Source organism: Corvus moneduloides, chromosome 1, assembly GCF_009650955.1.
Source record: "Corvus moneduloides isolate bCorMon1 chromosome 1, bCorMon1.pri, whole genome shotgun sequence".
In the NCBI taxonomy this organism is placed as follows: domain Eukaryota; kingdom Metazoa; phylum Chordata; class Aves; order Passeriformes; family Corvidae; genus Corvus; species Corvus moneduloides.
Genome location: NC_045476.1, coordinates 71017810 through 71030451, shown reverse-complemented (window position 1 = coordinate 71030451; position 12642 = coordinate 71017810). Strand labels below are relative to the sequence as shown.

The following is a 12642-nucleotide window of genomic DNA, read 5'->3' as shown; positions in this document are numbered from 1 at the left end:
AGGCATATTTCATCTCCTCAGAACACCACCTTACCCTGCAAGTGAAATTAAGCAGTGTTTGCTCCTAAACTAAAAACAGAGCAGAACTGTGCTATCTCACACTCTCCTGACAAAGGCCAAAATTCCCATGTGTTTGTGTCTCTCTGTTTGTGTCTCTCTTGCTTGCTCAAACTGCTTTGGACACAAGCCTGAGAAAGCACATATGAGCCATAAAAGGCCACTGGTTTTTACAGTGTCTTTGCCACTGTCACTGCCTGAGAAGCAGTCAGTTAATGTACATAGAGATTTGTGCTGTTCCTGATTGACTTTTGACTCCTTCTAGTGCTGGCTTGAATGTCTTGATATGACAGTGCAAGAGAGATTCAGATAGCCCTCTCTTTTCACTCAGAATCTGCTGCCTGCCCAGATTCTGAGGTTGAATTTTTCATTCCGTTATGTGGAAATACTGTGCTACAGAAAGCTACAGATGCTACTAGCAATTCTAAAACAAGCCCTTCTTATCCACTCCCCTCTATGGAGCAATATATTAACTTCTATCTCCTGTATACCTACCAATTTCAGCTTTTCCTTATTATGATATGAATTGAGGTTAACTGAGCACATGAAGTTAATGACACCCCTTTTCCCATAGTCCATACCAGTGTAAAGGAGAGCCTCATATCCTCCCTTGGCTAGTGCTTCTTTGCCAGCTGCATGTTGTAATGAAATGATGACACCTCCTTTGGCAGAGCATCTCCTCTCTCCCACAGGCCCCCTGGCAAGGAAACTCTGCAGGAAGGACTCTTTAGCAATCAAATTAAGTAACAGGCCTTCCAAGCGAGAGCTGGAGGAAAAGAACATCCTCCCCATGCAGACTGATGAAGAGAGGCTTGAACTTAGGCAGCAGATCGGGACAAAGCTAACAAGGTAAGAGACAAACGTTTTTTTAACTCTTGCTTTTGGAAATATGTGGTGGGATATAGCTTTTTCCTTAGACTTTAAACATTTGAGATCTGTTTCATTACAATGTTCAAGAGGAAAAGCCATGGAGAGGAAAAAAATGGGCCTAGACATTATTTCTGCTCCAATAAAGCTTCCCATACAACTCCTGATTTCATTTTCCTGGCAGATGCTATGGGAACTTTGGCTGTATTAAGTATCAGCATGAGCTACGTGAATTTGGTTCTTTTTGGCACCTCACTGGAAAATGTTCAGCTTTGATACCATTTTGGACTGTAGTTGCAGGTGCTATTTTATAAGCTATTAGTTTGGCCAAAGGTCAGAAGTATAACTTTCTCTTCTGACTGCATCTCCTGTGAATAGCTGAGGCTTTCCCTGGTACAAAATAGGTTAAGTCCTTTAGTACTTGCCTCTATTGGGTCAGGTTGGACAGATTTACCCTGTCTAGACACTTTCTTCTTCATAACAGTGTTACTCACCAACCGTTCTGGTGTTCTGTGTTGCATGGGGTATAAAGGGGTGGCCATTAAATGTGGAGGATTTCTGACAAGAATTAGTAAACTGAGGTCAGCTAGAACTGTCTTAAGAACCTTCTATGCACATGTCAGGATTTCTGTAATCAATTTAATCCTCTTGTGGTGTCATCTTGGTGGTATGCAGAGCTGGTGAATGCTGTTAGTTGCTCTCCAGTAAGAAAACCACGAGGAGATGAGCAGCCAGTTGTTGGGAATTTTCTTGCAGGTTTTAATTTTTTTATTTTGGGGGTGGGCGGATAGGGGGGAAACACTGCTACCATGTTGTGGAGACAGGAGGAATAGGAGCTCCTGGTAAACACCAAGTTCAGCATTTTATTTACTTTTCTTGCATGACCTTGTTTATCACCTCTGGAATAAACTAACCACACCTTTCCAACATGTCTTTGAAAGTTTTTGTGTTGGATCATGCTTAGCCTACTCCAAGACCTGTCTAATTCTTCAGTATTCTTGTTGAGGGGCTTCAGCAAACATGCCCAAAATATGTAAGATGGTGCTGCACTGTTGCTGGTACTGTGATTTTTCAGTTCAGTCTTTATTTGGCTTTATTCCAGCCTTGTTAGACTATGCCTGCAATGGAGCGCTGGGTCCCAAAGAACAGGAAGGTCTCAGTGCTTATATGATTAAGTTTGAACCATTTTGAAGCATGTGAGGAATTTAATTTTTTTTCTCTTAGTCTGTCTCATTGCTTGACCTTGCAATGACTTGCAACCTTCCAATGAACAACATTTCCACCGTGTTGCCTATTTGCCTAAATTACTTAGGTCTTTCTGAAATTTTCCAGCTCTGGCTGATCAAGAAAAGTAGTGTCATTTACAAACATTGATTCTGCACAGCTCACTGTGCACCAAGTCTTTTTCATTATAAGTATTTTATTTTTCACCTCTCCAAATCCTGCTTTTTTCCTTGCTAAACAATATTTTTTCAGCATTTGTCTTTTTAACAAGGGAAACTATTTTTGGCAATACCCAAAACCCTTCCTGTCTAAGCCCCATTTTCTCATAATGTTGTTTTTTGTTTCCCCAATTGTATCTCTGCTAATTTGTGTTAATAGTTTGAGCTATAATGTTTGATTTTGTCTTCTAATATAGCTAGGACTTAGGGGCAATCATGAATAGTTCAAATAATTAAAACTATGTATATATGAGTTCAAAATATAGCTGAGCTGAATGAAATTGCTGTTTCATTCCCACGTCCCATCACTGAAATGGGTAGAATTTCACAAGCCTTAACTGGAGTAGTATAGTTGCCAGTCTCACCTTTTAATTACTAGTATTTGCAACTTAGTATCTCATCCTTTTAAGAAGGTGAAAACAATCAAGAAATATGAGGAGAAAACAGTTTTGCTCATATCTAATATGCAGGAAGCCACAGGCATTTCAGCAGCAAAAAGGAAAGGTGCCTGTCTTACCAGTGCTTTATATCTAAATATGATGTATCCATGTGCACAGAATGATGAATATTAGGTTGAAATAGAGAGAATATTTCAGTTTGGACAGTATTTCCTTACTGTCCTGACTTCATTACTGAATCCATCCTTTGCTGTTGCTTGGTAATTGTCACACAGTGATGCAAATGCCAAGCAAAATTTAAGTAGTGAAGCATTTATAGTCCTTAGAGAAGATGCTAGATGCAGACTATAATTGCAGCTGGCAGTTTTGGATTTCAGAGGGATTTGTACTGCTCCACCAATGGTTCCCTAGGGTTTAAAATATCCAGCCAATCAAATCACATATGCTACTTACAGAAGTAAAAAATGCAGAATAAAAACTTCAGAATATGGTTATTGTCTGTAATGGATCAATTAATTTTCAGCAAGAGGCTGATTAGGATACTTCAGTATTTATGCATAATCCTCACAGTATTTAGTTTGGAAGAGCTCATTGGCTGCCACATTTGGCAGATCAGAATTTAGTACTATAAAGAGAATGTATTTTTCAAAGATGCCTCTATCCAGGCATATTGAGATTGGCCATTGACATATTGTGTGGGACTAAAATCATCCCAGGTGCAGTTCCTCCAGCCTCATTAGAGTTGCACCAGGAATCAATTTGGCTCGGAAAGGTCTGTTCAGATCCTGTTTAAATGTAGCTTGGAACCTCTGAACCTCCTGTTATTCCCAGAAAATTGTTATGACTTTAGTGTTACATCAGCCAACTGGAAGAGAGACTCCAGAGCAGAATTCAGTTTCCTATGCCTCGAGAATAGTGCCTTGACCTACACCAGGCCCGTTGTAAGGGGGAGGCTGCAGGGACTGGATCTTATAGCAGGGCCTGGCTTACTACACACTACAGTGTTGCTCAGCCATGAGACAAATTCTTTGTGCCTGTCATAGAAATTCTTCACGTGAATGTTGTGCTTGGTGGTCTGTGTCCTGTATTGTGGCTTAGCACATGCCGATCCGAGCCAAAAATGGAGCTTCTTGCCCAAGGTGGCAAAATATGTCCCAGCAAAGGCAGGAGATCTCCACATCATATTCCAGCCACCTGAATAGGCCACTGCACACATAAGCCATTCTCAGGTGTCCTTACGTAGCAGTTATGGCAATTGATTACAGTAATTAATTAAAGACCTCCTCCTCTAACCAAACCAGAATGGATTACTCCAAAATGTGACATCTACTATGAAGTAAGGAGCAAAAGTGTGTTAAGATGCAGAACTTTCAGCTCAAAACTACATGTGACATGGGGATAGGAAATGGATGCTGGAGGCCATGTTCTTGGCTGCTAAAAGCCTTTACAACTCCATTAACTTCTACTCTGAAATGCAAACCTTCTGTGCTAAGTAAATCTTTAAGTTGGTATGGTGTTCCTTTATTTTTTTTCCCCTGTTCAGCTTCTCCCAAACTCCTCCTCCATTTTATCCCTCTGGTGCCTACACAGCTTCACAGCTGCTCAAGAAGTGTGCATGCGTGACTGTAAGACAGAAAAGAGAAAGCAGGACTCTGAAAGTTAACAGGGAGCGGGAGGGAAAAGACAGACTTCTCACTTCTGCCTGTCTCACTGGCTGTGTTGGACCTGCTGGGAAGCACAGGTTCCCTGGTTATTCAGGCTAGAGAAGCAGCCAAGAAGACTTGGATTTAGCTTTCAGTAACTGTCAGGGTGAGAGGAATGGGGCATATCCAGGCTATGACAGTGAAACTTGGAGGTTTTCCTGGGGCAATGATAAAGGCCTGTCAGGAAGCCCTGGTGAGAAGGAGGGCCAGCACTGATGGGTGATGGACAGCAGAGCTGCATGTCTCCCAGAGACTGCAGGAATGTCCCCTGGTACTGAGACAGGTGCTTCAGTGCCAGTCCTTGCATTTCTGTTTCACCAAGGAATCCTAATGGTGGTCATAAGAGACCACGCAGACTTTCTCAATAAACATATTTAGTAACACAAGAGCCCTTTACAGAAACACCAGATTTTGCTGAGGACTTTGTGCTCCCTTGGAATGGGAAGACCTGGCTTCTTTGTGTGTCTTTCACAAAGTCTCCCCCATACCCTGAGACAAGGTGTTTTTTTTTAGACTGACCGATCTGCCACACATCCTGCAAGGGAGGCTTTCTAAAGTATTCAAGTATTTTTGAGTCTCTTAACCCACCAACTCTGGTGAAGGTGCTCATTAACAATTAGATATAGGAGTATTAAAGCTGAGATTTTGGTCTGCTGCTTTTCAAGAACATGGTATATTTATTTGTTTTCCCTGATTGTTTCCATCCTGGCTTCTCCCACCAGCTGGAATTGGATGATCTAATAACATGATAAGTCTGGTAATCCAGTGTGCTGTCATCATGTTGTTAATAATCAATGTCAAAGGAACTTCTTGATACTCACAGTATTCTTACTGGTCAGCATAATGTCGGTCTCATCAGCACACTCCTACCACTGTCTGCAGGTCAGCAGGCAGAGGAGACACATAAAGGCTGTCCGCTGGCAGTAGTGCTTGTCAAGGTACTGCTACCCTTCCCTGGAAGGTGCCACAGGCAAGCCAGTAAGATTTTGCAATCCAACAAGAGTTTGTGCTGTGCTGCTGCCAAAAGCTGTTAGTTGTAGGGGTCATATTTATCATGCCCAGTGTGAAAGCAAAGAGAGATGAGGTGGGGGAGCAGCCTTCTGCACATTAGCTAACTAGTAAAATGAGAAACAAAAAAGAAAGTAACAGACTACCTATTGCCTCTTTCATGACTTTGAGGGATGCTTTTTCGATTGCTCTGCTGAATCCTCTGTGTGTCACTATATATGTTCTGCTGGCTTTAAAGCAGTGAATTAGAGGCAAGTTCCTCTGCCAGATATACAACAGTGCTCTGCATTGTTTTTTTGTATAGCCCAAGATTTATTCGCTACAGTACCTTACGAGGTACTATCCTTACACCAGCAAGCAGAAAATCGTGATCTGAAGCAATATAAATAGTATATTGCAAGGATCATGAGGCAATAGATCACAGAGACACTGTCTGTGTGCATATGGCTGTAAATAAGTACACTTGAGATCTGGACATGCACACCTGCTGGCTGTGTTTTTATAGTCCCATTGATGTTTTTGAAATAGTACTGAGATGTCTGTGACTGAGAAATGTAGCATGAGAAGTCATAAAAATTTATGGAATGGCAGGTTTGACAGATGATGGTCACCTGCTACCTTGTTGAGAGCGGTAATCTATGCATTCCCTGATCAATACTACGTCTTCTTCAGCTGTGCTGAAAAATGCTGCTTGGAAATCCTGTGATGGAATTAACTTGGTGAATTCCCACAAGTATAAAAAATTGTCGTTGATTTTTAAAATGTCATGAGGCTGTTGCGAGGTTTTTGGACTTGTTCATATCAGATACTAGAAAGAAGAGTAGAAAAATTGGACAGTTTGGGAAGAGGATTGGACTGTCAGCATCACCATGAAGGTGATGATAGTACCAGTACTGAGGAAGGGTCAGTCTGCAAGGCTTGCACAGTCACTGAAAACACAGCAGCTCCTTCAGAGGTCTGAGGGGACTGAATAGTTCAAAGCAATCATTTTTATTCACCAAAATTTAAGCTGTGAAGAGATTCAGCTGTTTGAAATGGTCAATTCTTTAAACAGTGTTGCAGTACTACTAGGGAAGGGTTTATTCAGCCAGAGGATGGCAGCATGATGGCCCCCGTTGAGCATGGCTGAATCTCCTTGTGGCTGCTCCCCATCCAGTGCTGTGGAGGGCATTTTGTGCCCTCCCCATCTCCGAGTCATTTAGGGATAAAAAGAATGGGCAGACAGCAGGATTAGGCTTTATTCACAGACCTCATTTTGTTAGGTAACGTGAAATAATTTCTTCCTAATTACTTCTGATGTCTGCAATTCTCACACTTATTGTTAGCTTCCACTAATGAGAGAAAAGCAAGTGCCTAAAGCAAGAGCTCATCCCTGATGGCAGCACGCACGCGCAGATGTGTGTGAAGCTTGCCTCTTTGCATGCAGGGTGCTGGGGATAAATCACACGGAAAATGGGATTGTGGTAAACAAGCTCATCTAAGTCCTGGATTAGAGGGGACAATGCGACAGCACTAGATACATGAATGGGGGTAACGGAGAAAAACTGCAAAGGGCTGAGCCTGGGTTTTAGCTGCGATGGTACCTAGGGAGAGCGGCATTTTTTCCCTTTTAGTTAAGCTTCATGAGGAAGCTGTTCATTTGGAAAACCCCAAGGGAGCTATTGAAATTGCCCTTAGCATCAGGAGGAAGGCAGGAAAAGCAGGTGATTATTTATGGGTGACAAACTGAAACTGAGCTATCATTACACATCTGGGCTGGGAATAAATACTCTGAGCAGGGAATAAAACCACTGGGAATAAATACTCTGAGCAGAACTGGTCTAGGTTCTGTGCATGGGTACAGATAGCAGATGGGCGTTCAAGGCCCTTGTCAGCCCTCTTTCCTGTTCTCAATGTCCTAGTAAGCTCTGCTCTGCTGAAAGGAAAGGTGGCTTTGTAGTTAAAATACTCTGAAAAGGCTGCATCTTCCACCAGCTTTCCAACCTTAGGCAAGCCACTGAAAGAGACCACACACAAATATTTGTTTGTTTGTTTGTTTCTTTCAGGTGTGTTGGGGTCTCAAAAAGTACATACATGCCTATGAACTTTGTAACATTCCATCAGTTGACGAACTCTCATTGATAGCAATGTTTGTGTGCTATCAAAAAAACCACCCCAATACCAAGATCTCTTTAGGCATCTAACTCTGTGTTTCAGTAGGACAGGGATCCTCATTTCTGTGCATGGTTTGCACTTACCTCTTTTTATGAGGAATTTCCATGGCTAACATCATTCTTCACAGAAAATAGCATGTCTAACATCATGATGCTATTACTATTGTTTTGATAGTTGATGCTTGTTTTGCATTTCATAGCTAACAGCATGAGTTTGCTTTGTCTGAGTAATTTGCTATGGCAAAAGTCAGTGGAGCAGTCAAGGGAAAGGGGACATGACAGTGTCATGACAAAACACATCACCTCTACATACTCCCTGGTTTGGGGGATGAACAGTGTCCTTAACCTTTGCAGCTCCACCTTGGGATGGGATGAAACCCTGCCCCCCATCAATTTTGCTCAGCTAGGGCCAACAGATGTTTTGTTATTTATGGAAGCAAAGCCTTGCAGAGTAGATATAATCTGTCCTTGGGCAGATGCATCTCTCCATGTTAGAAGATGGAGCTCCAAACATGCAGAGTCATTTTATTTATGCTACTATAAAGAAGGAGAAATGTTGTCCTGAGGAGAGGGATGATTTTAATGGTAAGCAACAGGCAGCAGGGAGCGGCATTTGAGGGCAAGGTCTCCCCAGAGGCACCTGTGTGACCACTGATGAAATGGAAAGTGTTTATGTCATGTCAGAAGTTCATTTCAATCAGAAATGTCACCAGCCCAGAAAGGAATTTGTTATTCCTGGGGTCTGTCGCTGTTCCTGTTTCTATTCTCATGGAAGCAGTGCAAGTCACACCACCCTGTCATTGCAACATCTGTTTCTCCCATCCTTTCTCTGCAGAAGTCAAGACAAAATGCATTATGGGGTTACAATTTCCCCTTCATGCTTCCCAAGCTCTTCAGCCCCCTGACACAGTCTGTATTTGAGGTCTAATTCAGGCTGTCAACACAGCTGAGACAGATATATTAAGTCTACCTTTATTTCCTTTGCAGTTTCGGTGGGGTGTGGTATTGTTCGTTTTCTGCCCCAAATTGATTGCAGTTTTGCTTTTAGTTGTCAAACTACTGTCAGCTTTTATATAAGAGGAAACATTTCTCTGCTGGGCAAAATAATTCATGGTGATATAAATAAAGCTTGTGGCAGTAATAGAGTAACATATTTTGGTAACAGGAATAGTCTTATTTCTCCATTAAACAAGAGTCCATGCAGTACTCCCTTTTGAGTAAAAGAATGGCATTAATAAAAACAGGTGAAACAAACACAAGCAAGAAAGAACCTCCTTCAAAATGTTATATTCTGGCTTTAAAAACAAAGGTGGTTTATTTGTTGGGTTTGTCTTTTTCTTTCGCTGGTTAATAGTGGCAAATTTAGGGCAGCTCCATTAAGAACTAGCTCATAGAATTCCACCTCTAAAAAATCTAATCATAAATCTTCATATTTTGTACCTGCTGATTGTAGGTAGTTAATCACAAGCACAACAGTTACTTAGCTTGGATGACCTTTTAATTTCTGTAAAGGAAACAAATCAGGTGGGAGTACAAGTAGATAAAAGAAGCAGACTGGCAGGAATAAATTTCTCTTTATAGTCTGATGATTGTAAAATGGAGAAATTGCTCTTTGAGCAAAATATTTAACCTCTCTCAGAAGTTACAGTTTGCATTTCCCCTCCACTTCAGTGTATTCTGGCCTATTTAGCAACACATGTGCAGGAGATTTAACAGAGGCAATCCTTGTAAAGCGGTCAAACATGTATTTAAGAGCTGATCCGAGTCAGGAGTAAAAAAACTGTGTTTATGTATGTGGTCATATATGTTCACTGTGGCTGTTACTGTGAGTACAAGCAGGACTGCTAAAGGAGTAAGTCTGACTTGTGTGCGTGGTCATCCATCTGTATTCCAGAAACTCTGGAGTTTCACATGCAGGCTATTGCATGTGAGTAAACAGAGATGCCTTTCTGAAGTGGAGTAAATAAGATTGAATGTTTGTGTTTGTTTTGTGTAGGACTAAATGTCTTTTGGACAAATGTATCAAGAAAGTAAATATCCTTACCCTTACACCTGGTACAATTATGTGATGTTGGAATTTTGTATGTTTCCCCTAAGACATGGTGTTAACAAAAGGATCACTTAGAGATGAATGGGGTCTTCTTTCTTATGTGTGCGGAAACATTGCAACCAGTCTTTTAGAGGCAGGTTTGGATAAGAATTATGCTCCTCTTTCAGTGCACTGGGATTCACAAGCACTACACAGACCATATGTGGGAATTAAAGTAAGTCCTTAGCTTCAGACCTGACCGTCTGAAATTACCATTTATGTTAATAACTTTAGTGAAGAGGAAGTGTTCTCATGTGTTGTAGACCACATCAGTGTCTCTAAGTGTGCAGCCTGTAATATTCATTACTTGCCTTTCTGATAATAAATAACAAACCAGCAAACTACAGGGAAAGCACATTAACACCACGATTTAGTAACCTGGTTCTTCACCGACATCCCTGAATTCAGGAGGCAGCAACACTAGTGATTAATGAATAATTAAGAAAATAAGCATTCAATATATTGTATTTGCTCTGTGAGCAAGCATCTGTATTGTCAGGCTAGACTATTTATCCTGCAGAATATTGGAGTTTTTCAGCATGCTGGAAAAGTCTTCACTATTTCCTTTATTGCAGTAATCAAGACAGAAATGGTCTTCCTGCCTCCCTGTAATCGGCTGGCTTTGATTTAAAAGCTAGCCTTGCAAGCAGGGACCCTGATCTGAAACATCAGGGGCTGCAGAGGCACCAGCCTGCTTCTTCAGTGGGGAACAGGCATGCCTCCTGGACCAGGGCCCCATCTCTTCTACATGCTCAGGGATTTCAGTTACCTGGTGGGGTGGCAGATGTCAGCTTGGTTGCACCCAGACCCTTCAGGGGAACATGCAAGAGGTCAGAGATTCATATCATCATAGAATGGCTTGGGTTGGAAAGGACCTTAAAGACCATCTGATTTTAACTTCCCTGCTATGGGCAGAGACACCTCCCACTAAGCCAGGGTGCTCAAAGCCCCATCCAACCTGACCTTGAACACTTCCAGGGATGGGGCATCCACCACTTTTCTGGAGAATTTGTTTCAGTGCCTCACCATCCCCACAGCAAAGAATTTCTTCCTAATACCTAATCTAAACTCTCCCTCTGTCAGTTTAAAGCCATTCCCCATTGTCCTGTTGCTACATGCCCTTCTGAAAAGATTCTCTCCATCTCTCTTGTGGGCCCCCTTAAGGTACTGGAAGGCTGCTATATATAAAGTGTGAGTAAACTCTCTCCTTGGGAGCCCCTCAAAGAAGGTACAGGGAAAGATTCCTGGTCATCTGCCGTGTTGGTATTTTCATAGACCTGTCAGCTGGCCCACCTTCAGCTAAACATGCAAGCAGCATGGGAAACAAACTCCTTCAGCCTCTGGGTGCACTGCGAAGTTGGAGCACCCAAACTCTGCTCCAATTCTGGCTTTCCAAGAGCGCTCTGCGCCCCCATACAAGGACTTCCCTGCCCCAGGGAAGCTTTAATATTCAAGGTTCAGCTATTAAAGAAAGAGGGCAGGCAGCCCCTCTGACAGCAACTGATTTGTTTAGAGCTGCACATCAGTCTCAAAGTGGGGAGCAGCTTCTGTGACAAGAGTCTGGTGCCTTTACATCTTCCCATCATGGGATTCTCCATCTGATCCCAAAACCTCCCTCTGCTCCTTTCAGGGAAAGCAGTGGCTGATGTTTCAAGGCCAGAACAGCCCCTGAGACTCTACCTTTTCCTGGTTAACAACTGAGTGTAAATGCCTGGTGTTCTTTACTCTCAGGTTGTGCCAGAACCATTCATCCTTCCCTCATTTGAGCAGACATAAAAGATGAGATAGAGAGTCCTGGGCAGTTGCAAGCATCACAGAGCCATGTGATATTCCACCATCCATTTCATCTTCCCCTTCAGACTAGACTAGTAAAGAAGATCTAATAGTCTACTGCAGTTAGAAGAGCTGCCAGCATTTTGCACTGCACTGTTTAATGCCAGCAAAGGGCTCCATCATGTTTTCTAATGTGACATGACAGATTAAAAAAGGCTCAGCAGTGGAAAGATAGGATTTTTGCCTCTGACAACCATCATATATGATACATTTTTGGGAGGTACTTTTATTTCCCGTTGTCTTGACTAATTCTTCTCTTCAGGTCTTTATTCTGTCTTATTTCTCATTGTAGTTCAGTAGTGGTAGTAGCCCCCCACCACCTCACCTTGGTTTGAGGTACTGTGCAGCACTTGGCCTCAGTCTGAAGGGTTTTGGAGCAGGTATCAAGACAGAGATAGGGAGATGCAAGGCATCACTGGAGGAATACCAGGCATGACAGCTCACTTGTCTCAGCATCCTCCCTGATTGTTGCACACTTGACTGCCTCAGATTTGATTCTCCCACCTGCCCATCACTGTACCTTGCCTTTCTCTCAGTTCTGTGCACTTGTCACTAGACATGTCATGTTTTAACAATTAGGGCACGTGTTAAAATCTTCCAGAGAGCAGTACTGCCTCACTATTCAGCATAAAAGGATATCTGAAAGGATGAACTTGACCTGGCATTACTAAATATTCAATGCCATCCTTATTGTCTTTAATATTTCTTTGATTGATCATGGCAACTGGGAGAAGTGCTCAAAGACAAGAAGGAAAGCAAATGTCACCCTTTTATTCAAGGGGGAGTCAGGGAATTATAGGCCAGTTGACCTCACCTTCATCACTGGGAGGGTTCTGGAGCAGCTAATCCTGGAAACCATATTCAGGCACGTAAAGGACGAAAAAAGTCATCAGTAGTCAACATGGATTCACAAGGGGAAGTCACGCTTGATCAATGTGATGAACTTGTACAGTGAAGTTACTGACCTGGTAGACAACCAGGGAGTAGTAGATAATGTCTGTGTAGATTTCAGTAAGGCTTTCAACACTGTCTCCCATAAGATTCCTCAGGTGCCCAAGAATGGGTGCAGCCATTCAGACTTTTCAATCCATT

General features: G+C 42.3%; 1 protein-coding gene across 8 annotated transcripts in view; it reads left to right on the top strand.

The window, feature by feature from the left end:
• PHACTR1 (phosphatase and actin regulator 1) overlaps positions 1-12642 on the top strand; it is a 308524-nt gene that overhangs the window by 259384 nt on the left and 36498 nt on the right. For all 8 annotated transcript variants that reach the window (XM_032115284.1, XM_032115226.1, XM_032115244.1 and 5 more), the window contains one exon: positions 750-906. In XM_032115284.1, the coding sequence (XP_031971175.1) occupies positions 750-906 (157 nt within the window). The remainder of the gene's footprint in view (positions 1-749; positions 907-12642) is intronic.